Raw genomic sequence first — 27122 nt, 5'->3', positions numbered from 1 at the left:
AGGAGGAGCTGGAGCAGGGACAGTGAGGTTTGGAGGGGCAGAGCTGCCCAGAGCTCGGCTGCTGGGTGGGGGATCTGATGTGCCAGAGTCAATTCGTGTTTGAGGGTTTGGGGTTAAAACACAGAAGGTTTTAAAGCCAGGATGGAGAAAACCACTCCAAGGCAACAGGGATTCCCTGGGCTTGCTGCTGTGAGGGCTGACCCTGAGCTGGAGGCAGCTTTGAGTGGTGAAAGAGCTCTCAGGACACCGAGATTCTCTGCAGAGGCTGCACTAGGGCTGGGGGGCATCGATTCCTGCACAAGGTCGAGGCTGCAGGAGCTGCAGAGAGGCTGAGGGTAACTGGAAAAGCCCAGGAGCTGCTTCCAGGCACTGAGTGAAGCTGGAGACGCTTTGGCTGCTGTGTGCAGCTGGCAGAGCTGCAGATGCAGGAGGTGGCAGGGGCCCAGCCAGCTCTGAGCCCCCTGGGATGGCAATGGGAGCCCCAGCACGGCTCTTCCTGGGCTGAGACATGGTCTGGCAGAACCCTGGCACCCCTGGCAGGAGCACATTTGGTTCATGGCTCTTCGCAGTGCAATCGAGCTCCATCCCCGCTCCTGAGGGCTGGCGCTGTCCAGCTGTGCCACATTCTCAGGGTGCTCCGGGGGGAACGTGCTGTGCCTTCTTAGGGCTCTCCTGCTTGGGAAATGCAAAATAAATGAGTGGTGAATGCAGAAGCTGCTGGCTGTGCTGCAGAGTTTCCAGGGACAGAAACTCCTGGCGTGGGCTGGGGCAGTGCAGCACTCCTGGTGTCCGTGCCACAGCCCCGCTGCTCCATCAGCCTCACGTCCTCAGTCTGCTGCAAGTTCACTATTTAGATTTATGCACAGCGTATTTGGCCCTGTAAAACATTTCGTTCTCTGCTGGGCAGATCCTCCCCGGGGCAGGTGACACCAGTGACAGGAGTTTGTGTGGAAGCTCATCCCATTGCCATTAACTGGTCCCACTGTGCCCTGCAAACCTGCTGGATTTCAGCAGCAAGCACACGAGCCATGAGACCCACCAGCACCTAGGAAAGAGATGTTGGTCAGGGTCTCGCTCTGCACCAGGAATCCGGGTTTGAAATGGCCTAGGCTTGAGGAAGAGGTTTCAACTGATGCATTTCATGGGGATGGTCTAGTCATGCTGATTCCACAAGTAATTGCATTTCCCAAATGTAGGAAGAGATTTCTGGGTTCCTCTATCAAAAACATTACTGGTTAACACTCCATAGGTGAGCCAGGCTAGATTTCTCCATTCTGGGATTCTTTTGGTGGGACTCCAACCTCTTGGTGGTTTATCACAGATCAACAAACCAAACCGGTTCTGATTCCAAAGCCATCCTTGCATCATTGGGCTGACATTTCCAAAGGCAGCTCCGTGAAACGACTTCCAGATTCCCAAGACCCAAGTGAAGACAGGATGAGAAATCCCTGTAAAATACAGAATTATTTCTTATCAGCCAAAAGGAAGTGTCGGATCCTGCCTGTCCCGTGGCAATGTGAGTTCGGGGCTGCAAAAAAGGAGCCAGGACTTTTGTGCTGAAGTTTTTGCCATGCCCGGAGGAGCCAGCAGAGCTCCCTGGCTCCTGGTCCCGGTGCATTGGGGCGGTTTCGTCACCGAGTCACGGCTGATACCGATCTACAGCAGCGACCTGGTGTTTAAGGGAACATTTCTGCACTTAATAATGAGAAAAGCAGAGCGTATCTGCCGAGGTGACATCGATCGCGTGTTGTTAAACACACGTAGCCCCAACACCTCGCAAATTGCCCGGCTGCGAGGAGACAAAGGCGGATAAGGATAAGGGATGGGCTGCGGAGATGGATGGCCTGGAGCTCCGAGAACTCTATTAACAGCTCCTCCGAACCCTCCAATCTATCGCATCCCCAGCGTATTGAGCGCAGCCTCGCTCAGGCTTTAGGAGAAAAACAGCTCCATTAAGCAGCCGATTTTTGTCAGTGCGCGGAGGGGTCATTCGAGTCTCCCCTGTGCCGCCGGGAACGCAGAAATCTTTATATTTCTGTGTAAAGAAGTGAACTCAAGTGGCCTTTGGGGTCAAACGCGGCGGCTGCTTCACGGTCTAAATGACTTCGAGCTTGTGTACTACCTGGAATCCGAGGATGTCAAATGCGCTCATTAACCAAACTCTGCAGCTTCTGATTCATCCGGAAACTCGCCCTTTTATAGCTCACTAGGGGCAAAGCGAACAGATGAAACTCCCAATTTTCCTGCTTCCAAAAGCTGCATCACCTTTCCTTTCTCCCTCTTTTTTTCTTCCTGGGTAAAAAATATTCCCCCCATGCCAAAGAGTTTCTTCCACTAAAAGAGCAAGGAGAGATTTTTGACCTAGTATTTATTCTGGCCTTTTCAACATGAGACGAGAATGTGAATCCCTGTCATGTTCCCAATGGGTGCTGCTGACTAAGATGCCACTTTGCACCTTTTTTAATGTCTCCCATGTTTTCAAGGCAGTTCGACTGTGCTCAAAAGGGCACATGCCATCACATCAGGGGCTGGGGCACCTCAGAGCAGCTGGTGTGGGAAGGGGAGGCTCAGAGGGCATTTTCTCACTCCCTAAAACTCCCTGACAGGAGGGGGCAGCTGGGGGGGTTCGGGCTCTGCTGCCAGGACAGGAGGAAATGGCCTCAAGGTGTGCCAGGGGAGCTTCAGGTCGGATATTGGGGGAAATTTCTTACACCGAAAGGATTGTCCAGGCCTGGCACAGCTGCCAGGGTGGATTCCCCAACCCTGGGGGGTTTAAGAGCCTTGTGGATGTGGCACTTGGGGGCATGAGTCAGTGCTGGGGGATGGTTGGACTTGATGGTCTCTGAGGGCTTTTCCAACCCAGAAAATTCTGTTGTTCTCAAACTGGGCAGGGGAAGGCTCAGTTTTCTGTTCCTGCCGCTGTCCCTGTGCTTGGGAGGACAGGTCCGGGATCACCTGTGCCAGGTGGGCAGGCAGGTACAGCACCAAATCCCGCGGCCAGGTTTGGGCTCCAGGCGCTGCTCCAGGAGTGAGGACAGGATTCCTTCCCTGCAGGGAGCCGGGAGAGCCGGGAACATCTGGGAATAGCCGGGAACATCTGGGAATAGCCGGGAACATCTGGGAATAGCCGGGAACAGTGCCGTCTGTTCTGTCTCGCAGGGGAGGTCACTGCCAGGCTCCAGCAGACGGGGACTCGATGCCGTGAATCGTGTTCTGATGCGGGTTGGGGTCGGCACAGAGCAGCGCCCGCCCCCTTCTCACCTGCCTTCTGCTCACCTGCCTCCCGATTCCTCCTCCCCAGCCCCAGCCCCGATCCCCGGCTCACATTTGCTGTGAAGCAAGGCAGGAAGGAAGTCTGTGTGCTGCACATGCATAAATAATACAGCTGAAATCAGGCTTGGTTAAAAATAGATATTCTTCCTAACGAATATTTAACCTATTATCTTTAGGCTGTAAAGCTCCCCCGACTGAGGTGTCAAAACAAACCTTGTTGTTGGCCCCTAAACGCCTGAAGCAGCCGTGGCCGTGGCTGAGCAAACAGTGCTGGGCTGAGGGGCTGCCCTGGGGAAGGAACGTGGTCACCTGCACACCAACACCTGCCCTCCAAGCCTCAGGAAAGATGGCCTGGTGGCCTCTGGGCTCTGAGAGCAGAGCTTTGCATCCAACTGACTCATTTGGTCACCTGTGAGTTTGACTAATGAAATCGAACGATAAGATCTCCCATGATATTTATGAGTAACATTCTTCTTCCCATATCTTTATTTCTTCCTGCCCAAAAGTGGAATTAGAATTAGATGGCTGAATAAGGCAAAACAAAGGACACTGAGAGAGCCTGAGATAGGAGGATTTTTCATTAAAAAGAGTGACAGGTGGGAGAATGTGTCCAAGTGTGTTTCTGGAAGATAATCCTGCATTTTGGGTTTAGGGCATCACTCACTGTGCCTTACCTGACATGATGTTCCCACTCCTCAGATTCCCTGGGAGCAAGGAGATTATTTAGTCTGTGATTCTGTCCAGAACCTGGGGCTGCAGGGTTGGTTTTGCAGGAAAAGGGGGCTCCTGAGGGCAGCCCTGGCACTACATCTGCCCTGGCACGGAGTTTGGCAGCAGGGAATCCTGGCCAGCAGTGCTGGGAAATAGGAGAGGGTGAATCCCACGGGAACTGTGGAGTGGAGAGGCCAGACTGAGCTGCTGTGGAAATGCTGTCTGTGCCCTGGGAGCAGGGCAGAGCTGATGGTCCCCATCCCACACTGGTGAGCCGAGCCCCCTGTGCCCATCCCCGTGCCCAGGTGAGCCCAGCAGCGGGGCTGGCTGGGGGCACCAGGAGCATCCCAGAGAAGCAGGGCAGTGTCTGAGACACCCCTGAAGGGATGGGCAGGATGTGCTGAGGGCATGGTGATACCCAAAGATGTCTGGAACAGAGGCTGGACAGAGGTAAAGGAATATAGAAGGGATTTATTAAAAGCCTTCAAAGGATCCACCTCGGGCAGTGCAAGAGCCCGGCCGTGGCTACACCCAAGGTGGACTCAGAGTCAGGAGTTCTCACACTTTTATAAGTTTTGGTCCATCTTTTGGGGCTGGAGCTGCAGCGGTGTCCTTGGCTGTGGGGCTGGAAAAGGATTGTTTTGTGTGCCTGAGCTGTGAGCAGAACTTGGAACACTCGGTATGGAGTTCAGAGTCACACACCAACGCAAGGCAGAGTCTGAAAAATATAAAATCTAAACTCAAGGCATCACTGGGGGAACACAGAGCTCTGCAGGCCTGGCTGGGGACGGGCAGGGGCTGGGCCAGATGTGCTGTGCCCAATGCCAGCTGTGCCCTTCAAGGGGATTTCTGGTGGCACGTTTGGGCAGGGCTGGTGCCAGGCCTGGCACACAGTGCCCAAAGCTCCAGCAGCTGGGATTAGGGCTCATCCATCTGTGCAGCCCTGCACGCTCCAGGGACTGGGATTTGTTCAGGTGGAGCATTGGGATTGTTTCTTCTGACTCCCCCGTGGCAGAAGGTTGGAAATAAAACATCTTTAAATCCCCTTCTCACCCAAAGCATTCCAGAATTCTGTAATTCTCTGCTTTTGTGAGGCTGCTGTTGAGGAATTCATTAAAGGTTAGCAGAATCACAGCCATAAGCATTTCCTGCAGCCTGGCAGTTCATTCTGATAACAATCATGCAGTTATGATCAGCCATCAGCACAAAGCACGGGCGAGGCAATGAATCAGCTCCTGAGCAAAGGGAAAGAGCAAAGGCAAACACTGGCCACCCCGAGAAGCATCACTTGCCAATCTTCCAATCCTTGTGAAGAAAGGTCTTTGCATTTGAAATATTCCATAAGTGTAAACACACAGAAAGTATTTATGAAAATTAATGGTTCTGTAAATCAAATCACACACGTGTTCTTTCGTTTCTACTTGGAAATAATTTTTACACGTTCAGGTATTACAAATATGAATGTGGTGGGGCTCGCTTACTGCCGGGAGCAAACAGTGAGGAACTTCCTTAGAAGCAATATTTGATATCCATTAACCTTCAGTTTAACAGCAAGGAGGATCTGTGCCTGAAATTGTTCACCTGCCTTTTCCCATGTGTGCAGTGAACATCAGACACATCTGCTGGGGGCTGTGCCCATTTTCACCATCCCCTGCTCCTTCGCCCCAGAATAAATAAACGACCACACAAGACAAAGCAAAGTCCAAGAAGAGGCATGGCTGGACCGGTACGTGTGTCTGGAAGAGTTCGGAACACCAGGACACTCCAGCGTGAGGCTGTCGCTGCTCGGAGCCAGCAGCTCGGCATCAGGGATTGATTTTCAGCTTTATTTCGGGTGAATCTCACCAGGCCTGGGCAACGGGTGGGGCTGCTCCAGGGAGCAGGGACAGGGTGGCCTCGAGCTGAGCCACACAAGGACACCAGGAGGAATTTCCCCGTGGAAAGGGCGGCCGGGTCTCGGCAGGGGCTGCCCGGGGAGGTTCGGAGCGCCCATCCCTGGAGGAGGCACTCAGTGATCTGGGCTGGGGACAAGGTGGGGATGGGGCACAGCCGGGACTCGATGCTCCGGGAGGGCTTTTCCAGCCACAGGGATTTTGGGATTCTGGGATTCCCGCGCCGTCCCCATGGCGACGCGCTGTCGGCGCGGCGTGTCCCGCGCGGCGCTCCGTACCGCGGGGTATTGTGGGCCGGGCAAGATGGCCGCCCCCGTGCTGCGGTGCTGAGCCGAGCCGCGCTCGCCGGCGCCCCGGGACGCGCGTCCCGTCCGTGGCTGCTCGCCCCCGGAGCGCAGCTCGCCGAGCCGGCCTCGGCCCGAAGGTGTGCGAGGGAGCCGCGATGGGCCGGGCGCGGTGCCCGCCGCAAGGAGCGCGGGGCCCGCGGGGGTAGAGGTGCGAGGGAGGCCCCGGGCCCGGTTCCCGCCGGCCCCTCGGTCCTCCCCGGGCCGCGCCACCGAGCCCGGCCGGGGCCGCTGTCTGCGCCAGGTGAAGGCGCTGCGTGCCCCTGGGTCCGTCCTTCCCCGTGCTCGCGGGAGCGCCGCCCTCGCTGCCCTTACCCCCTGCTCCGCCCTCCGGCCGGAGGGACCCCCGGCCCCGCTGGGTGCCGGGCTGGACATCGCTGCCCACGTGTTGTCCGGCGCTTCCCCGCCCATGGAGTCTGAGATGCTGCAGTCGCCTCTCCTGGGGCTCGGGGAGGAGGATGAGTCCGACCTGACGGACTGGAACTTGCCCCTGGCCTTTATGAAGAAAAGGCACTGCGAGAAGATCGAAGGCTCCAAGTCTTTGGCTCAGAGCTGGAGGATGAAAGACCGGGTAATGCTGCAGGGCAGGATGGGGTTTGGAGGAGGAGCAGCCGGGGGACAGATGGAAAAGGAGTCAGAGCTCAGAGAGTGTCGGGCTGCTGTCAGATGAAACACTGAGTGTGGATCTGATAGTTTATGTCCCAGGCATGTGGAATTAGGGAAGCAAAGCTGCAGATGGGTCAGAAGCACTGATTCGATGCTCACAACACTGGGCTCTGGGAGCAGCTCCCTCATCCCGGCTCCTTAAATCCAACTTGGGCACTTGGTGTGTTCTAGGCAAGGCAGTGAGGAGGTCAGGAGGAGCCCAGGAGCCCAGCAGGAGCATGGGCAGCCCAAGGGCAGTGGGTGCAGGAATTGCAGCTGTCTGCAGGTGCAGCTGCACAGGAGCTGGGTGGGTTTGGAGCGTGCCAGCAGCTAGGTGTGTGGAATGTAGAGTGAGGGTATCCTTGCACCTGGAGAAACAGACTGTGGGATTCTGGAGGCAGGAAATCGATTTCAGATGAAGCTCTTGTTGTGTTACAGCAAGAGCTCCTGGTGTGTTTGGGGACATGTTGTGTGTTAAACTGAGAGTGACAGAGGAACCTCCCAGCTGGGAGTCTGGGATCCTCTGCTGCATCTGTGTGCCACCTTAAATGTCTCAGGAAACAGCAAACAAAGCACCTGAGAAATGTTCTGAGCTATCATCTACACTCATTCTGTCCTTGGAACCTGCTTTGGGTTCCAGCCTTCCCTGGCTCTCACAGTTCTTGTACCCATAACTTTGTGTTTATAGATATTTTTGGGTTTTTCTGGTGGCCAGATTTCCATTATGTTTATGATCCTCTTGTAATAGGATGGAATAACTTACAGAAACTCCAGGCTGTAATTTCTTTGCAGAGGCCATATGCCCAGACTGTCCCTGAGTCTCAGTGTTCCCAGGCTGGTGATTACACTTCTCAGAAGTTCAGAACCACGAGGAGAGCCACGTACTGAGAGTGGGACTTGGCAGATCACTGCTGGGTTGAAAGGAACGTTTTGGGTGTGATTTAAAGGCAGCACAGACACCACGTTGGGTGCTCTGCTCCAAAGGGTTCTGGCACAGAGGAGACTTTCTCCAGTCAGCTGTGGAGGTGTGATGAGCTTGCTGCTCTATTTTAGGTGCCTCTGCCTCCCTGGGATGCTTCCTGCTCCCTCATTTCCTGACCTGCAGAGTTGCCTGTTTCTAATTCAGGAATGACTTTGCCTTGGTTGGGCTGATCAATAATAGGCTGTGCAGCAGCAGCAGCACAGGTCCAGCGGGGTGGTCAGGGGTTTTCTCTGTGGTTGGTGAGAAATGTTTCATCTGCTTGCTGCCACCAGTGACCATCCCAGCCCAGCTCCCACTGCCTGATTCCCATGGAGCTGCAGCCTCCTCCTCTGGGACTCTCCCCTGCAGGAAATGTGGTTGTTGCTGCTGCTGCTCTCTGGGGATGAGCTCAGTGGGGCTGGCCCTGGCTCACTCTCCAAGATTCTGAATCTGGCTCTTGAGAAAGAAGAAAACAGAAGCAAATCTCGAATTTTCAGTTTAGTCCTTCTGCTTCCTCTGTCAGCTGGAGCCAGATAACTTCATAGCAGGGCCAGTGGTGCAGCTCAGGTGTCCTTTGTGTCTGGGCAGCTGGATCAGGGATCGTTTGGACAAATTTGCTGTTGTGTATAATTACTTTTTGTTTAAGAACAGGTGCATAGGAAGATACCAAAGCATGAAAAGACACCTGAGGGAGGAAGAGCAGCTGATTTGAAAATGCTCAACCTCCTTCCTTTTAAATCTCAGCAGTTATTTTCCATGTCTTGTATTTTATTCTCCTTTTTAGCTGTCACTGGCTGTCTCCGGAGTGCTTAATGTGAAGCAGCAAAGGCAGAAGCTCAGCTGGGGAGGGATGAGGATGGGGTTTGGAATGCTGCAGGGGGGGATGCTTGTAAATATTTCCACCCAGTGAGCTCGAGTTCGGCTAATCCTGCAAAACAGTTTATGAAATCTCATCTGGTTTGACCTCGTGTCCGTGAGCAGAAGGGGAGGGCAGTTCACTCACGCTGCTGTTTTCCCATGGCCCTGCTGCAGGTGGCAGCTGGGGTGTGACAGGTTTGTCCTGGGAATGGAGCACCTGCAGAACACCCCAGGACCTTGGTCTTTGTGGGGTTTTCTGTGGAGCAGTGGTGGTGTGAGGGCAGTGACCTGGCAGCCTGTGCCATCAGGGTGAAAACTGATGGGCTGTTGGTTTTTCCTTTTTTTTTTTTTTTTTCCTGAACTGCTTTGTTTTGCTGTCTGGCATCATTAATTAATTACTTCTTGTTTTAGCTGTCTTCAGGAAGTTTCTTCTCTTCCTCTTTCCTTGCTTTCCAGCACTGTCCCCCAGTGCTGCTTCTGCCCTGTCAGTGCCCACAGCCCCTGGGGTCCCTCTGCTCCTCCAGCTCAGCCCTTTCCTTCCCTACAGCCCGAGTGTGAGACTCTTCCTCCCCCTCCCCAATTCTCTGCAGCTTCTTTTTGTCTCCTGGCTGCCTTTCCCACAAGCCAGAGCTGATGGGTTTGAGGTGTGCTCTTGTTTTTGGGCTGCTGCTGCAGGACACGTGCCTCTGGCTGTGAGCTGAGTGTGGAGAACATTCCAGTACCTGCAGTTTGGTAAATGAGCCGTCACAGCCCAGCTTGGGGACCATTCCCTGTCGCTAAACAGCCCAGCCTGTCTCTAAGTGACGAAGTGCTCAAAGGCCAGCCCAAGCAAGGCTCTGGCAGTCCCAGTGCAGGTGAAGCTGTGGCATTTCCCCCGTGAATCATGACAGCCCCAAGCAGTGGCAGATTTTGTCTAATTCGTGGAGGAGTCATGGGGAGTGATCCCAGCTTTACTACAGTGAGAGGAAGTGATTCACAGATTTGGGAGTGGAATGACTCTTCTTTTCATCTTGCTTTGTTGCTCTGAAAACCCCAGAGTTTATGTGAAGTTGAAGGTTCTTTAGAAGGCAGAGCTCTGATAAGGGGAGAATCAAATCAGAGTAATGAACTGTAAATGTAGAGAAAATAAGTGAGAATTCACTGGTGTCCCCCGCCCCTTCCTCCATGAGGGCTGCTCTGAAAACATTTAATCCTTCCTCTCCCCCTTCCATGGACTGCATATGCCATCAAAGTGACACTGCTTTGATCTATTATTTATTTAAAGAATATTTTTAACACGAGAGGGTTGGAATTATGCTTTGTGTATTGAATTAAATCTCCCAGCCTCAGTAGCAACCAAAGCATATAACGTGATTTAAAGAAAAAGACTCCAAGTACCCCAGGTTTTACTGACAAGTTGCTATTAAATTCAGAATATTTAAATTAAGATTTGCTGTATTTATATTGATTTCTAAGATAAGCAGAGAGCAACAAAGCTGATTGTAATAGTTTTACCTCAACATTTTTTTTTTCTGCTGCCTCATAACTTGCTGAGTGAGAATTAAATCCTGCTTTTATGAGAAGAGGAATCCACAATTAGGTTTCTCTGGAAATGCAGATATTATAGCACAACTGCATACAAATGTGCTTAATTCAGATGAGCAGAGTTTACCTGCCTGCACAGGAACCCATGGAAGTGTGCAAGACCCATGGGCTGGGTGGCTTTTTTGGGGAGCTGGGCTGGGGGTTTCTCTCAGAGCTGGTGTGGGTTTTTATTAGAGCTGGGGTGGGTTTCTCTCAGAGCTGGTGTGGGTTTCTCTCAGAGCTGTGGGTTTTTATTAGAGCTGGGGTGGGTTTCTCTCAGAGCTGGGGGTTTCTCTCAGAGCTGGTGTTCACTGGCTCAGTGCTGTGCTGACCTTCTCCCCTGGCCTGTCCACAGGTGACTGAGGGGTTGTTGATCCCTCTGGAGCTTTCACTGGTTCACTCTGATGAACCAGTGGATGTTTGTCTTGTTCCTCTGTTCTTCTCTAGAGAGCCCTGTAGATGTTGCAGCGCCTTCTCCAGTGAACTGGAGCCCAGGTGTGTGTCAGTGACACCTTCAGTGCCAGGCTGTGCCAGGGGTGTGCTGGCTGCCAGGCTCAGGTGCTGAGGGGTTCCTTTGCAGCTCCTTGTCCCACAGGCTCTGCCCCCAGCACCCTCACCAGCACTTTCATTTCTGTGTTTGTATTTATTGATCGGTCCTTGCTGAGCTGGGGCAGGGTGACCTCCAGCTCCTGCTGGGTCGGGATGGAGCAGAGGGTAATTAGTGTAATTAAATTAGTGCTGTGCAGAGTGCAGAGCAGGGCAGTGCCCAGGGAGGAGGCTGTGGGAGCAGGTGTGGCTGGAGCCCTGTGCTGCTGGGCTGGCAGAGCTCAGGGGCTCTGTGCCCTGTCCTGCCCCCCCGGCACAGCCCAGGAGGGAGCTGGAGCCCTCGCAGGGATGGAGGATGAGCCTGCAGGGGCAGGGCCAGCCCTCTGTGCCTTCAGCACAGCCTGGCACTGCAGGTGAGCCGTGCGTAGGAGCTGCCTGCGCCGGGCACACCAGAAGCCTCTGAAGGAAATTCGGAGTATTAGTGCTGAATTCAGAGGTTAGAGAAGGAAGCCAAGCCCTCAGGAGGAGGTGATCGAGGAATCTAGAGCAGCCTGGCACACCAGGAACTGACTCTGGGCTGCAGATGGCTGGAGACAACCTGCAGAGCTGTTGAATTATTAATTTTAACTTGAAGAAATTCTTTGCATTCTACTGCTTTTCTTGCTGTGGAGAAGCACAGGGAGATTTTTTTTTTTCCCCATAACAATTTATTTATCTTAAACTTTATGTAAAAAAAAAAAAAGCATTGAAACTGAAATATCTTCTTTTAAGATGCTTTACCTTGCAAGTGATCCAGGAATTGAAGGGAGCTCTGTTCCCAGGCTGGGAGCCCAAAAGGAAGGTTGGCAAAGAGCAAACAGGAACTTGAGGTGTTGCAGAGTGAACTGAACTCAAGGAGAACAATGTTTCCTCCTGTTAAATGTTGCTGTTCCTGCTCTCTCTGGAGACCTCCTTGTTACCTGAGGAGCACCTCGCTGGTGGTGAAGAGATTTGTGTTAAATCTGGAAATGTGTGCAGGGAAAAAGGTGGAAAAAAGGGCTTCAAGAAGGGAATGAATTTCCTGCACAAGTAGGAAATTGAGCCTCCTGGCCTGGGAGGGTTTTCAAATGAGACTCATTTGAGGATTTGGAATTTGGAAATTTGTCCCAGTATCTATGTTTAATGCTGATAAGTTCATCCTCAACTCTGTAAAATAATGTAGCTGCATATATTTCATGTTTAATGCTGACTTAATCTTGTGTTTGTATTAACTCCCAGAAGCAATTTGAACTCACTGGCATAAACCCAGGCAGGTTTCTAACACTTGAGTGTTCATCTGGGTAATGTTTAAGCGAAAGTTTTCAGCTTGCAAATTGCAGTGTAAAAATCAAATATTAATGGGGTCTAAAACGTCCAGTCTGAATGTACCACAAAGTGCAAAATTTCCCATAAATGCACTGACTTGTTCTTGGTATTACTTGAACTAGAATATAAAGCAGCTCTATGGCTCTGATTTACAGACCTGTTCTCACTCAGGATGACATAAATGGGTGTTTTGGTTTCAGCCTGGCCTGGAGTCGCTTTCAGGGATGCTCCAGTGGGATCAGGTGAGCTCCCTGGGATCATCACAAGACTTCACATTTTCAATCAGACCCAGAACATAATGGGTTTTTTTCCTAGGTGAAAATAGCTGCAGGTATTGCACTGTACTCACCTGCAGATCTGTTTGGCCTCTAAATGAAATAAGAGGAGAATTAGGAATATTTAAAAGGTCTTTAGCATAAGATGTAAATTTTAGTGTCAAATGCTTTAATAAGCAGCTTCTCTTCCGAGCAGGCACAGAGCTCCCTCTGCTCCCTGAGCCCCATTTCCAATGGCTTTGGGATGGGTTCTCTGCCATCACTTCTCAGGAGGAGCATTTTGACCGAGTGGGTTTTGCCATTTAAGTATTGCAGGTTCTGACCCAGACTTATTAAATCACTTTAAATCGGATGCAGTACAAGTTTGGGAGTTGTTTCCCATTTTTTAACATACAAATGACACTCCAAAGTGCAGAGCCCACACTAAGAGCTGCTGTGCTTTGATCTTGAGCCTTTGCTGACTGAGCATTTTGGATATTGGTTTTCTTACAAACTTGCCAAATGTTCTTCTGCTCCATTTTTTAATTTTAACAAAAATCCATGGAAGTGTATTCTGGTGGATATCCTCCTGAAATGGGGAAAAGAAAATTTCCACTGTCCTAATGACAGATGAGAATGTCCTCATACTGCCTACATTAAAGACCTTTAAATATGCACTGAAGTTTCTGGTGTGTTCCAAAAGAATTTAGGAATAGGAAGAGCATTATTGGGTTTTTTGGGCTCAGGGTTTGTTTTTTTTTAATCAGTCACATGCATTGTCCCCCCTGAACCCCCTGAGCCGGGCTGAGCCCCAGCGTGGGCAGCAGGGCAGGGGGGATTTGTGCCCCTGTGCCCCCCAGGTGAGACCCACCTGCAGAGCTGCCCCAGCACAGCAGGGACCTGCAGCTGCTGCACTGAGCCCAGAGGAGCTGCAGGATGAGCCGAGGATGGAGCAGCTCTGCTGGGAGGAAAGGCTGGCACAGCTGGCACTGGTCACCTGCACAGGAGAAGCTTTTTGGGGTGAGCTCAGCGTGGCCTTGCAGAGCCTGCAGGAGCTGACAAGAAACGAGGGGAGAGACGATTGACAAACGATGGAGGGACAGGACAGAGCCAAAGGGCAGGGTTAGATGGGATATTGAGAAAAAATCCTCCCTGTGAGGAGTGGTCAGAGGGGAGAGGGGTGAGCTAGAGCTCTCAGGATGTGCTGCTGTTAGCAGAACAAAATTGTGTGCAGTGCAAGGCTTTCCATCCTTTGGGGGAGGTGGCAGAGGGGAAATCACCCCATTTGTCTCTGGGATCAATTCCTGTTCCTCTCGAGGGTTTGCTGTCAGTTTTCCAGGAGAAACACTTATTTAAAACCCCCAACCTGGGAATGGAAAATAAATATCAGCTTGTTCAGCATAAGCCACCAATCGGATGTTACCAGCAAAATACTGAAAAATAAGTCAGTATTAGACTGCAAATGGGAAACAATAAATAAATGAGATGGAGAAGATGGCTTGGCAGGATACTTTCTCTTGGAGGAATGATTAATGTGTTTCCAGGTCTAATAAGTCATTTTGTGTGTAGTTTCCTGTGTTTCCCTGGGGTGTTCAGTGTGTGTGGCAGCATGGGATGGTTCTGGCAGGGTCTGTGCCCTGCACATCCCTGGCTTCTGAGGAGCTCTGGGGTACCTGGGGAGGTGTCCCCGTGGGCAGGGCAGGGCTTGTGCAGTGCTCAGCTGCTTTTGGGTGCTTTTGGGTGCTTTGGGGTGGTCCAAAACACTCGGGGCAGTGAAGGGTCTGCAAGACTGGGCTCCACCTTGCAGCTGGCCCTGGTTCTGCCACTGGCTCTGCTTTTCCTGGGCATGTCCCTAGCTCTGACAAAGTGCTGTAGGGGACGTGGCCTGAGTGCTGAGCTGCAGCTCTGGGCTCTGCACCCATCCCTGGGCATTTCACTCCTGGGGAAACCTGGCCAGGGAATTCCTGTTCAGGCTCCTCTTGTCCTCTCTGTGCTGCTTGGTCCTGGGTAATTCCTGCCACGAGGAACTCCTACAGCCTTGCAGGGTTTGTTAGCAAGAACAGGGGTTGGGATGAAGCCATAAACCACAGTTCTTGCTGATTTTTATTCCACGTTCCCCATCATGGCCATGGGAGTGAGGAAACGCTGCAGGATTTCTGTCCTGCTGTCGAGCCTGTGAATGGTGTCTGGCTGCTCCAGTTTCTGGATAAATTACACATTTATGTGGCTCTAGGGTTTTCCCTAAGTGTGAAATTTGGGATTTTTTTTTTCCCCCTACTGTTGTGGATTGCACTGAGCACCCTGGGGATGTGGGTGGCCTTGCTGCAGGCAAGCCCTGAATGCCTGGAATCACTGAGAGCTTCTCACTGCTTCTGTTTTCCTCCTCTGGTTTAGGTGTTGGCATGAGGGAGTCTGGAAAAAAGCAAACCATAAGGATGTGAAGTGATAATTTTCAAGCTGTATTTTTAGCTGGCCAAGGTGGTTTGTCATTGTTTTAAGGCAGTTTTGGCTCCCAGGTGAGGTTGGGTGGGGTTGGGTGGGATAACCCCATGTGCTGCCTGGGCAGTGCCAGGGGGATGTGGAGCCAGGATTTCTCCCTGCAGGGCTCTCCAAGAAAACCCAACACGTGAAAAAAAAAACCAAAATAAAGAATGCACTAAATGTATTTGGTTTGGTGTGTATTTGTTTGTTTAATTTTTTCATGGCCTTGTTTGTCACTTGGGGGTTTTTCCATTGTAATTCTTTTAGTTTCAGTATTAGAGATCACACGCTGCATTATAATTTTGGTCAGGGCCCCTGAATAGCATTGTCTCATGTTTTAGTAATGCGTTTCAGTTGGACAATGGCTAATTTGAGTAGCAGAAGTTCACTGGCACCCATTTCCATGCTCAGAAAGAGAAGAATGGGCTCTGGAAATAATAACAAAAATAGTAACATGGAGTCTAAGTACCGTTCTAATAAAAAATATGAAACATTTCATCAGTCAGGCCTTGCTTAAAATAGTCCACGTGGAAGAGCAGGTGGGAGAGGTTGGCTAAACCCTGCAGAAGTTCTGGGGGTGGTGAAGTTCGGAGCCCAGCGCTGCTCCTGCACTAAGGCTGTGCTCTCGCCTTTCTTCACAGATGAAGACTGTAAGTGTTGCCTTAGTTTTGTGCCTCAACGTGGGCGTGGACCCCCCAGATGTGGTGAAAACGACCCCCTGTGCCCGCCTGGAGTGCTGGATCGGTGAGTCCCAGTCCCTGCAGGCTGCCCTGGCTGCCGCAGCCCAGCTCTCATCCCAGAGCTTGGGACTGGGCTGACAGGAAGCCTGGGACCTGGCTTTGGGCTAATGAAGAGTCATGCCATGGGTCATCTCCTGCTGGGCTCTGAAATGAGACACCATGGAGGAAAAACTTCTGAGCTGCTTTGCTTTCTTGTAATTATTTTAGATTTAGAAATACCTGAAGGAAATCTCTGAGCAGAGACACCTTCAGAGTGCTGGGATCTGCAAAGCTTTCGATGCCCCTTCTCTGCCTCACCCAGCACAGCACTGAGGTTTGTCAAACACCTTGCTGTGTTTGGAGGCGGCTGCTCCAGGGCTGCTTTAATTGGAATCAGTCAGAAGATCTGGAATTATTCCCAAGGATGTCTTGCCAGCAGTTCCAACATCTGGGTTTGCTACTTTCATGCAGCATTGCACTAAATTCTTAGGTTTTTTTTCGTGAAGAAATTAAAAGTTCCCTTGATTTTGGAGGGAAAAAAAAAAAAAGGTCTAATTACCAAGATGAGACAATTCTGAAGTAATATTAAAAGGAAATATCTTGCGTACAGAAGCTTTCTCAGAGAGGTTTGTTTTTTATCTAGGAATTGGGAATGTGCAGCCTCCAGCACATCCCACGCTGGGCACTGTAATCCTCAGCTCAGGGCTTCAACAGGCCCCGGGAGCAAATTAATCACTGCACAAACAGAGTTTCTTTAGAAACTTTCAGCAGACTTTCTAACCTTGCCTTACCTGCTCTGTGAGTCACAGCATCTCAGGTTTTTAACGTGGAAAGGCTGAGGAGAGCCCTGAGCAGGCACAGGCAGGTACCTGAGAGCAGTGCAGAGAGCAGCCCTGGTGCCTCATTGATACACGAGCAGAGGAGCATTGCAGAGTCATTTAAATAAAGTCATTAGTGCCCATCATTAGCAAAGAGAATTCTGAATGCAGTTTTGTAATTAAATTTTCAGTCTGTTTACGTACACAAGTGCTCCTTCCACTTCCGACCAATTGGAAATTTCGGAAAAAGGTAATTGGAGAAATATCTGATGTTTTTCCTGCCGTCAGTCTCAGGAGCAGGGAGGGGGTGCAGTGATGTCTGTGCCACGTGTGCAGGGTCTGGGGAGCTCCCTGGGGTCAGGTGCTGCTGTTCACACCTGAGCTGGGTCACAGCTGGCCACCCCTGCTGACAAATGGCCACTGAGCAGAGCCATGTGCAGGTCCTGCTGCACCTTCCACGTGCTTTTATTCATTCAAGGAAAATATACAAATCCTGCTTTCATCCTGCTTTATTGCATTTTTTTTCTAACAAAACTATTTGTAAAAAATGGGAAAAAAACCCCAAACTCTTCATTGATCTGGTTTAGTGATTTTAAAATAATTTATATTAAATAGGAAAACATTAGCTTGTAGGGTTTTTTTTTAAGAAAACTTGTAAATTGTTTAATTATGTGTCCATGGTGTTTGAATAAAGCACATGGCCTGGAATTGTATTGCTATGTATGGATTGTGGTAATTATCTAGCAATAAAATTAACTTCTTAAATATTACAAATGGTACACAATCTCTGCAGCAGGAAGCAAAGAAAGTAAATGAAGCAGGATTTTGCATTCATCAACAGAAAATGTTTGTCATCAAATATTTAACCAATTTGAGTTCTTGTCATTATTTACAATAGAAACCTTATTTCATTGTTAAAAGAAACAAGTGCAATGCCTCTCCTGTCTTTTGAAACAAAATTGTGTTCAGCACCTCAGTGAGAGAAATCTTCCACATTTCCCAGTCTGTAATGGAACTGGATTCTTGTTGGACTGAAGAATTTGGGGATAATTTCAAAATTGTGTTCAGCACCTCAGTGAGAGAAATCTTCCACATTTCCCAGTCTGTAATGGAACTGGATTCTTGTTGGACTGAAGAATTTGGGGATAATTTCAAAATTGTGTTCAGCACCTCAGTGAGAGAAATCTTCCACATTTCCCAGTCTGTAATGGAACTGGATTCTTGTTGGACTGAAGAATTTGGGGATAATTTTTGGATGCTGCCCCCAAGTAAATTCCATGAGTAACAAGGGGTTCATGAGTTTGGGACTGATAATGAAAGGGACCATGAGAAGAGCCCTGAGTGCAGCTGGGCTGAGAGATGCTGCTGTGTGTTCTGTTCCCAGATCCTCTGTCCATGGGGCCTCAGAAAGCTCTGGAGACCATCGGGGCCAACCTGCAGAAGCAGTATGAGAACTGGCAGCCCAGGGTGAGTGTGGGGTGTTCTGGGGCTCCCCTACCTGGGGAGTCACTGCTCCAGGCCTGGAGCCTCTCCTCCACTGAGCCTGGGGCTCCTGCTTGCCTTTTTCCTGGGGTGTTCCTGGTTGTATTTATGTCTTGCAGCACTCGTGGCAGATATTCGTGTAGAGAATTTCCTTCTGCGTTTTTCCTCGTGGCACACTGACAATTTTAAAATCTCAACAGCCCAAGAATTTAGCAGAAAATTCAAAAAGTGCCTGAAATCAAACAGGAGGAAGAGCATCTTGGAGCAAAGGTGGAAAGAACACCTTTTGTCTGCTCTGTATCAGAGTCCTGGTTCTGGGGGAGGAGGGACAGGTCAGGAGCAGCAGGTTCCCTGCGTGGGGCTGGTGGAGGCAATCCCAGAGCTGGGCTGATTCCCTGGTTCCTGCAGGAAATCACAGCCCCTGACACATTGCAAAGCCAAACACGTCCTGCTTTATTGCACTCCACAGGGCTCTGGAGCTTTCTGCAGTAATAAAGAGAAGTTGGTGTGCCATCTGCAATAAAACAATAGGAACATTATTGAATTTCCTACAGCTTTCATATAAATACTAATACATCCAGTTTTGTCTGTTTCTTGGGGGCTTGGAATGGTTGAGGAGTGGATGGAAGGAAGGCAATTTGGGGAAAACCTGTCTAGAAAAAAGAGCAAATCATGACAATCTTCTGAACTAGCCAATATTCCCAGGCTGTCAGTTCCTTCCTGTCATCAGCACCTGGTTGGGAATGGAAGTGGTGCTAACTGCTGGCACTGGATGGTGGCAGTGGTGACCACTGTGTGACCAGTCCTGTGCCATCAGTGCCAGCCAGTCCTTGGCTGCTTGTGTTCAAACATCCCCCTTTTTGCTCAATACAAACAGCTTTTCTGACAGAAAACGGTCAAATGGGTGTAAAGCATGAAAATTCCTTGTTTCTGGAAGCTCCCAGGCTGCACAGCTGATGGATATTTCCTTCCAGGTCTTATTGAGCCCCTTTCTAAATAATTTATCAGCTTGCCTTTGCTTGAAGTATTTGTTCTGATTAAATTTAGGACTTTGCTTTATTGTTGTGTAGCTACATAAATTTGTGTGCTGCGGGAGTAAAAACCACTTCAGCTGTTGTTTCCTCTGCAAAATCCTGCCGTTAAGCAATATTCAGTCATTTCATGCAGTTCTCAGATGAAGATTGTACTGGGAGAGAGGGTAGGAGATGACAGAGCTGTGGGCTCGATCTGTCTTGATAAAGAGTTCTCTGAACAAGTGAAGAGTTCTTGCAATCCAGTGCAGATAAAATTGAGATGCTGGTGAAAAAGAGGAAGGAAAACCAAGACAGGTCTACACTAACACTCCCTTGGTTTTGGGGCTTAAGTTTTGCTGGGTGGGGAAGGGGTTAAACGTGAGGGTAATCTGGAAAGAGGCTTAATTACAGGGATCAGAGGGGCTGCTTAAGCAGCTGAGAATGGAAGGAGAAAAGGGAGTGAAAGTGAAGAACACAGGACCTGGTAATGCCTGACTGGAGGGGAAAACCTTCCTGGGACTGCTCCTCTGCTCTGGAATGTGCAGCAGTGGGGTGGGAATGGCTGGAGGAGCTGCGTGGAACTGGGGCTCACTGGTGGCAGGGCTGGGATCCCCCGGGATTCCAAGGGGAGCCTTTGGCTGAGACAGAACTGCCCAGAATAAAATCATTGGCGTTTCTGTGGGGGGTTGCTGGGTATTTGAAGTATTTAGATAAGGAATTGATCATGTTGAACTGGGATTTCTCTGCTGCTGACCCCATTCTGCACCCCCTGCAGAACCCTGCCCGTGTGAGGTGCAGCCAGGGCTGTGCTGGCAGGGAACAGCAAACATTTCCCTGTTGTTGGGGTGTAAATTCAGTTTTCTTGGCAGCACTGCGTGTTGTGCCGCTGCAAAGGCAGGGACTTGCCTTAGTTTAAGAGTCAAGAGCCTTTGCAAACAGGGCTGATGGACTGTGAGCTGTGAGTGCTGCTGCAGGGGCATGGTTTATGGAGATGCAGGAGCTCTGGGGAGTTTTATGAGCAGGAGTTACTGCTCTGCAAGTCCCAGTTAGTCTGTGCCCTGCGCTGCAGCCCTGCAGAGCTGCCTGGGGAGGATGGAGGTTCTGCTGGCTGGGCACTGCTTGCAGGGAGGGAGGGAGGGAGTTCTGTGCGCCCTCCAGGCTGGAATTGTCAGAGCTGGGTGTGGAAGCCCCCCCTGTGCACTGACCCCTGTGCAGAACCTGCGGGGTGAGGTTCTGTGAGATGTGCCATTCACAGTGGGATTGCTGCCTGCCTTCTCTGGAGGGTGCCAGGCTTGGTTCCCCCTGGTTCTCCTGTGGGCATCTCCTTCCCTGGCTCCCAGCCCTGCCTGAACAGCCCAGTGCCCTGTGCCCTTCCCGGGGGTGTGCAGTGCAGAAGGGGCTGTGCAGCCAAAGGCTGGGCTTGGCTCAGGCACAGTTTACATAATTCAGGACCGGGTGTGAAGTAGTCTGGAGCATATGCCTATTAAATTTGCATGAAATTATAGATTTTTTTTCCCCTCTTTGTTAGCTCTGGCTTTTGACCAGGTTCTCCCTGTAACTCTAAACTGACCAGAACATTCACAGGAGTTTTTCCTCCTTCACTCAATCATTTTGATGCTTCTTGGGATTTCACTGCTGCACAGATCCCAGTGGCACTCCTGCAGCAGCTGCTTTTTGCAGTCCTGTCCTTTATTCTCTGATGAGCTTCCCCAGCCCTGCCAGGGAGGCCAAAATCTGCAGCTCATAACCACTCCTAGGAGAGGTGAGAAGGATGCAGACACACAGCTCCTGCTGAACTGCTTCCCTGGGATCTCCTGTAGAGACCCTCCAGCTGAGGGACACTTCTGTGAGGCGTTGGGGGTTTTGCATCCTGGCAGTGATTTTTGATTGGATTTACATCCTGGCAGTGATTTGCCAGCACCACTCCCCTCCTGCCCTTCCACAGCAGCAGCTCCAGGGCTCCTGCACCCTCTGTACCAGCCAGGCCAAGGGACTGAACCATCCCATCCCAATAATCCTCCCCCTCACACCCACTTGCCTACATAAAACTAAGTCAATTACAGTATTGATTTTTTAATTCAAGTGCTACAATTTTGCCTCCCTTTTTCTTCTCTCAATTTCCTCCTTTTTTTTTTTTTTTTTTGCTAAGAGAGTCATTTGGGCTGTTATAATTCTCTCCTGGAATGAGCTGATTTCATTAGTGTTAGATGGATTAAACCTGAACAGGCATCCCTGGGGTGAAACAGAACTGTGAGTCGTGAAGGGGGGTGAAAATCCTGGTTGGGGAAATCCAGGAGACAAGATTAAATACACTTTTAGGAAGCCTTTGGGTAAGGGTGGCTTGAAAGCAAGTAGTGGTGTTTGGGAATGCCTGCAGCTGAAGGGTGGCATGGGCACTGGAGCACGGCTGTTCTGCTGCTGTTCCTTGGGCAGGGTGTAGAGAAAGGGCTTTCCCATTTCCCTCTGATCCAGTCTCCCCTGTTGTGTGATGGTCTCTGAGACACATCTCCCACAATATGGATAAATTATCTCTTTTGTGGCAGGCCTTCAAGGAAACAGTGATTTTCTGATCAAACAGGCTGCTTCTCCCTCTCTTCTAGTCTGCTTCCCAACAGTTTTCTCCTAATTTCAAAGGAAATACAGCCAAGGTACTTGAAATGGATCATTGAAAGCCTCTACCTTTTAGTGCATGTTGTCTGTTGTTGATGCTGTTGTTCCCCTCATTAGAGATCTCTGGGCTTTGATTCGGTGTCTGAAGTTTCATTCCTTCATTGCTTTTTTCTGCCTAATTAATTGGGAAGTTGCTGCTCCACATCAAAGGGGGAGCATTTCCTAAAGAGTAACTACTTAAGCATGAAAACTAATTGAACACATGACCTAATTATTGGTCTCTCAGTGAGTCATACTTTTCCTTTATTTCTGTAGGGTTTCTCTTTTAAAACAACAGCAAATACTAATTGCTCCTGCAGAAGAAATACTGTAGAATTCCAGAGGGGAACACGGAAAAACTGGTACTTGGTCTCCAACAGGAAATATCTGTAGATGTAGGAACATGTAAGAAAAAAATGAATAAGAAGGAAAAGCAACAAAAAGACAGTGTGACCTTGTTTAACAAAACCAGGTTTTCCTTAGAGGACTATGTTTGTTGGTTTTCATTTCCCAACAGCCTCTTGAATTTGGCAGCTATTTCAGGCTTTGCAAAATTCTGCTGTATCAATCCTTTGCTGTCTTGTTAAAGATCAACTGTCTTCAGCATAAACCAGCAGGGTTTTTTTTTTTTTTTTTCGGGGGGGGAAGAAAAATAAAGTCTACCATAAAAGTGGAGTCAAGTCTAATTGTGAAACCCAGTTATTGCTGTTCTTCTTTTGTCTGAAAAGCTGTTGTGGTCAGAGTGTCACTGTCAGCCAGAGGCTGAATGCCCCTCTGGAAGCACTGGCCGTTGAAAAGCACAGATTTCAGTGTGCTAAAGGATGAAACCCACTCTTTAATGCCTTGGGAATATGGAGAAAATGAGGAGGAATGAGTCAGTGGTTGTAGTTTTGTCTTTGGATGCTCTCCAGGTGATCTGCATCCCAACCCTGCCTCAGCCATGGCCTGGCTGGGGAGGGCAGGAGCCCAGGGCTGCTCTTTTGTGCTGCAAACCCTCACCTGGGCACCTCTTGCCTGCACTGGGAGCTGCTGTACGTGGAAGGGCTCCTGGAGCAGCATACCTGAGGATTTGGGAATTGGCTGTCCAAGGGGGGAGCCCCCTGCTGCAGCTCTGGGCACAACTCATATTTTAATGCTTTTGATAGTGAGAAAAAAAAAACCTGATAAATCTTTTCCACTGCCAGTGGAAACTGTGAAATTGCAGCAGTAGTGTACTTAAGACTGGTCTCTCGGAGATTCTCCTGGAAAAATGAGTCACAAAAAGGAAGAAAACAGTTGCAGGCATGAACTGCTGTGGGGAAGCGTGTTCAGAAGCTGCAGAGAGCAGGCAGTGGCACCGAGCTGTTCTGTGAGCTCAGCACTGCAGACAGCAGGGTCTGCCATTCTGGAGCTAAGTCAACAAACTTGCAAAGTCAGTTTAGTGGGAAAATCCTTAAGTCCTGTGGGACTTGGCATCTGCTGCAAGGCTGGAGTTCAGTGGGCAGGATGTGCTGGAAGGAGGGAGATCAGCCAGCAGCTGAACTCCTGTTCAAAGCCCTTGCCTTCCCTTGCACACTGCTGACAAGAACTTCATCTTTTACACACGTTTTATTCTTCATGTCTGTTTTGGTTTGTGCTCTGTCCTCAAAATGGGGCCGGAATTGGCAGGGAACAAGATTTGTGTTTTTGAGGGTATTTTCCTGTGGCCATTGATGTCGGCTTGTCAGAGATGGGAGGAAAGAGGTGATAGGAAAAAAGCTCTTGGAGAGAAAAGCAGCTCTGCCTGGCAAAGCTGATTAACAAATTTCTGTAATTACCAGCCAGCTCTGGGTGACCTGTTTAAAAACACCTTGTCTTTGTGTTGGGTGGTGAATCCCCGGGATGGGGGACAGGGAGGAGCCTCCCGCAGATCCATCCTGCTGCCCTGTGCCCAGTAAATAGCACTGGGTCCACTGGAGAGGGTGCAGTGCTTGGGGCCTGGGACATGCAAAGGATGCTGCATTAGGAGCTCCTTGCTAACAGACACCACCAGTTTTGTGCAAAACTTAGAGATGAACAGAGGAAACTATTGACATTTTTATTTATTATTCCTGCTCCTCTCTAAGGCAGAGTGAGAAAATCCTGAGATGCTTTGGTTTAAACTCTTTTCCTGTGGAGATTAGCAAAGCATAAACCTTGGAATGATTTGCTTTCCTTTTCCTGACTCCTTAAGGTGTTTTTAATCAGAAAATTGCTTCATTAAGCAATTACTTTGCAATCAGAGGAGAACTGAAATTACTAAACAATTATTTAGTATTGAGAAGATGAAGTTCTTGCCCTGCTGGGCCCCAACCTTGCAGCTCCTCCCTGGAGCACTCAGGCCAGGCTATAAAGACACCCAGCTGGAGAATTTACCAGTTTGTGCTGCTGCAGCCTGAACTGGGCTCCCAGTAAGATCCAAGTTTCTGTTTAAGAAACAAGAAGATCCGTAGCCTGAAACTTTGAATAGCTCTTAAACTGAGGTTCTGGTGAAGGAATGGAGCTGGGCTAACACTGATGCTTGGGAGTTTGCACTGTTTTTTGCATTGTTTGACTAAGCAGGTTTGAAAGGTGTCACCTGGGGTGTGGTTAAAATCCTGTTAGGGCACCTTGTGATGCGACCCATGGAGCTGTCACCAGGCTGAGGGTGCAGAGCTGGTATCTGAGAAGCAGATTTGAGTCCTTTTGCCATTCCTTTTTGTTTAAAAGTAAGCAATTATTCACACAGCCCTCACAGAAGGGTTATTTGAGCAGAGAGGGAAGGGTTTGTACCAAACACGGGAGGCTGGTGGGTGGAATTTCTGTCAACTTTGGCACAAACCTTCAGTGTGGAGCAGCTTGTAACTGCTGAGGAGCACACCTGTCTCGTGGATGTATTGTAGCAGCAGCTCAAGATTGGTTGTCCTGATTTTTGTCTTCCCTGTCAACGTCAGTTCTCATGAACAAACTGCTCAGAGGTGGTTTTTGGGTTTTTTTGCCCTTTTTTTTTTTTTTTTTTTGGAAGTGTTATTAGATCCTGAGCCTGCACAGTGAGGATTAGGTACTTTGGAATTAATTTCACATTGGGCTTGACAGCAAGGTCAGAGGCTCTGCAGAGGGAAGGTAAAGTCCCCACTCTGCTGGCTGCAGGCAGAGGAGGGGATGTGCCACACTCAGAGCTGGCCCCAGCCACCATCCTGCCCTGGCAGCAGCAGGTCCAGGAGCCTCGGGCTGCTCCAGGGGGAATTAGCACAGGGGAGATGGAGAGGGCTTTAAAATGCACCCAAATAAGTGCAGAGGACTTGCCTCAGAGTCTCCCTTTGGCTTAGTTTAGTATTTAAATTAAAGCATCTCTCATAGTTTGTCTTCACTGTAATTAATATTTTTCAAGTTAGCAATGACTAATAATTTTATCAGGAATGTTTTCTCCTGGCCTGTGTTAACCAGGTTAAGCTGCTGCTTGTAACATCAATTTGGGATTTCCAGCACACTCCCTTGTACTTAAATATGCAGTTTTTATTATCTTAGCCTAATCCTCATGAATTTGCATCAGGGTAATTTCATGTGCCTACAGACTAAAATTAAAACACCTAGAAGGAGGTGGTGGGGCTTTTTTAATATAAAATTAAGAAGCTTGGAGTCTGTGGATATGGTTCAGAATAATTTGTATTTGCATGATGTGTCCAGCCCCAGAGTTATTGTGGCCATATCAGCGTGGGCTTGAGGTGATTGGGTTTGTGATTGATGGGGATGAGCTGCAGCCACTTCTTACAGTGCTGAGTTATCTCTGAGCTTATCACACACCAGGCTTGCTGTGTCTGCTCCCTGAGTCTGCAGCTCACCTGGGCTGGGACAGCCCTGCCCTGGCACTGTCCTGGGCTGGGATGTTTATTGTGGAATTGTGCAAACCCAAATGTGTTCGTGTGCAGCACTAAATTTGTCTGTCCTTTGATGTGTTTCCAAAGCCAGTGTAAATGCAGGTTCCTAAATCTCCCTTTGATGCAAGAAAAGAGCTGTGGTTTAGTCAGTATTAAAATGAAATCAGAGCGAATTGCAGGCTTGGGTTATTAATCACCGTTTAGGATGAAGCAAAGAACAAAGTATTTTTGTTTGTGAGTGAAGTCTGTAGTTTTTCACTAGAACAGCTTCCCCCTCAGCAGGCCTGGAATCAGGCCAGCCTGGCATCACATGGAGACAGAGCATGGGAGAAGTGTGTAGTAATGGAGTTACGAAAGGAAATGGGTGAGTACAGAACCAGTGGCAGTGCAAATCCTGTCCCAGAGCTGTGCTGAGCCCTGCCCGTGGCAGGAGCTGCCTCTGGGGCAGCCCTGCCAGTGTTCCTGCCCCTCCCTCCCTGTCAGCAGTGTTTGGGATTGTGCTGGATGGCTCAGGCTACAGAACACATCCTCTTGGAGCTTCCCAGACACTTCCCTCCGTGGATGAAATTAGGGATTCTCTCCCACCTGCCTGTTTTATCAGCAAGTCTTTATAAATGGACTTTCCTCCAAATCTGTGTTGAGATCTTGCTGAAGAGCCTCTGGGAATTCAAATGGGTTTATATCAAAAAGATAACTTCCTCTCATCTCTGTGCTCTTTGATTTCTTTAGAAAACTCTACAAGATAAGGGTTTGATTTGAAATGTCTGGCTTCTCACTGGAGATGCTGAATAGGCTCTTCCCCAAAGTCTGTTCATGGTTCTGTTTGTTTGTTGTTATTTCACCAACGTGCCCAGCACAGAGCTCAGCCTGGATTTCCTCTGGATTCCTTTAGAAACTGATGTCATTCTTGCTGCTTTCCCCTTTCCTGGTAGCCAGGTGGTTTCAGAGGGATTCTACCATCTACAGGTGATGCTCAGTGATTCAGTACTTGAGTTAATTCAGTTTATACTTTTTGGTTCCTGGAGATGGGATGGGGGTGTGGGAGCTGGGGGGTCTCACTGTGTCCCCCACAGTGCTTGGGGAGGCTGCACCAGCTCTGGGCTTCTCAGCTTGCTGAAGTTGTCTGATCCTATCTTGGATTTTCCTTTATATTTTTTTTCTTTTGGCCACGTTCCTGTTCGTTGCTTAGATGCTCCAATGTGTTCAGGAGATTTAAAAAGTAAAATATAATGGTGTTGTTTTGCTGTGTGCACCACATGTTCATCCTGGCTGGGAATTTTTGACATATATGTGCCTGTTTTATGTCTCTGAGCCCCACTTGGTTCCAGACACTCTCAGGAACACATTGCATCAAACTGACAGCTGCCTCATATGACGTGGAATATGAGTTAATTCAATTTTATGTTCTTCACTTAAAAGAAAACTTAATCCAGGATTTTCAGTGTTCCTCTTTAATGGGTCTTCAAGCATCTGAGAAGCATCTCTGTCTGGGCTGGTTTTATCCTTTGCCTGTGAGATATTTGCCTTAGTGTGGCTAAACTGGATGTTGATTCAGGATGAATGTCTGAGCTGCTGTGGAACCTGCCCACCCTGGAAGCTGCTGGTGTCATTCCTCCTGGCTTTCAGTCACTTACTTCTTTGTAAGGTTTCTTTTAGTTGAGGTTTTTCCAATTTGGGCAGCATTCCAAAAAAACCCTCTCTTGGAATAATTAGCT

At 49.4% G+C, this 27122-nt stretch overlaps 1 protein-coding gene across 2 annotated transcripts in view; it reads left to right on the top strand.

Annotated features, from left to right (window-relative positions):
• Positions 1 to 6363: 6363 nt before the first annotated feature.
• RPTOR (regulatory associated protein of MTOR complex 1) overlaps positions 6364 to 27122 on the top strand; it is a 95696-nt gene continuing 74937 nt past the window's right edge. For both annotated transcript variants that reach the window (XM_062506276.1, XM_062506275.1), the window contains exons 1-3: positions 6364 to 6791; positions 15514 to 15616; positions 17794 to 17876. In XM_062506276.1, the coding sequence (XP_062362260.1) occupies positions 6630 to 6791; positions 15514 to 15616; positions 17794 to 17876 (348 nt within the window). In that variant the 5' untranslated portion in view covers positions 6364 to 6629. The remainder of the gene's footprint in view (positions 6792 to 15513; positions 15617 to 17793; positions 17877 to 27122) is intronic.

Source organism: Cinclus cinclus, chromosome 20 (assembly GCF_963662255.1).
Source record: "Cinclus cinclus chromosome 20, bCinCin1.1, whole genome shotgun sequence".
NCBI lineage: Eukaryota > Metazoa > Chordata > Aves > Passeriformes > Cinclidae > Cinclus > Cinclus cinclus.
Note: the sequence above shows the minus strand (reverse complement) of the source record. Positions and strands in the feature narration are given on the sequence as shown.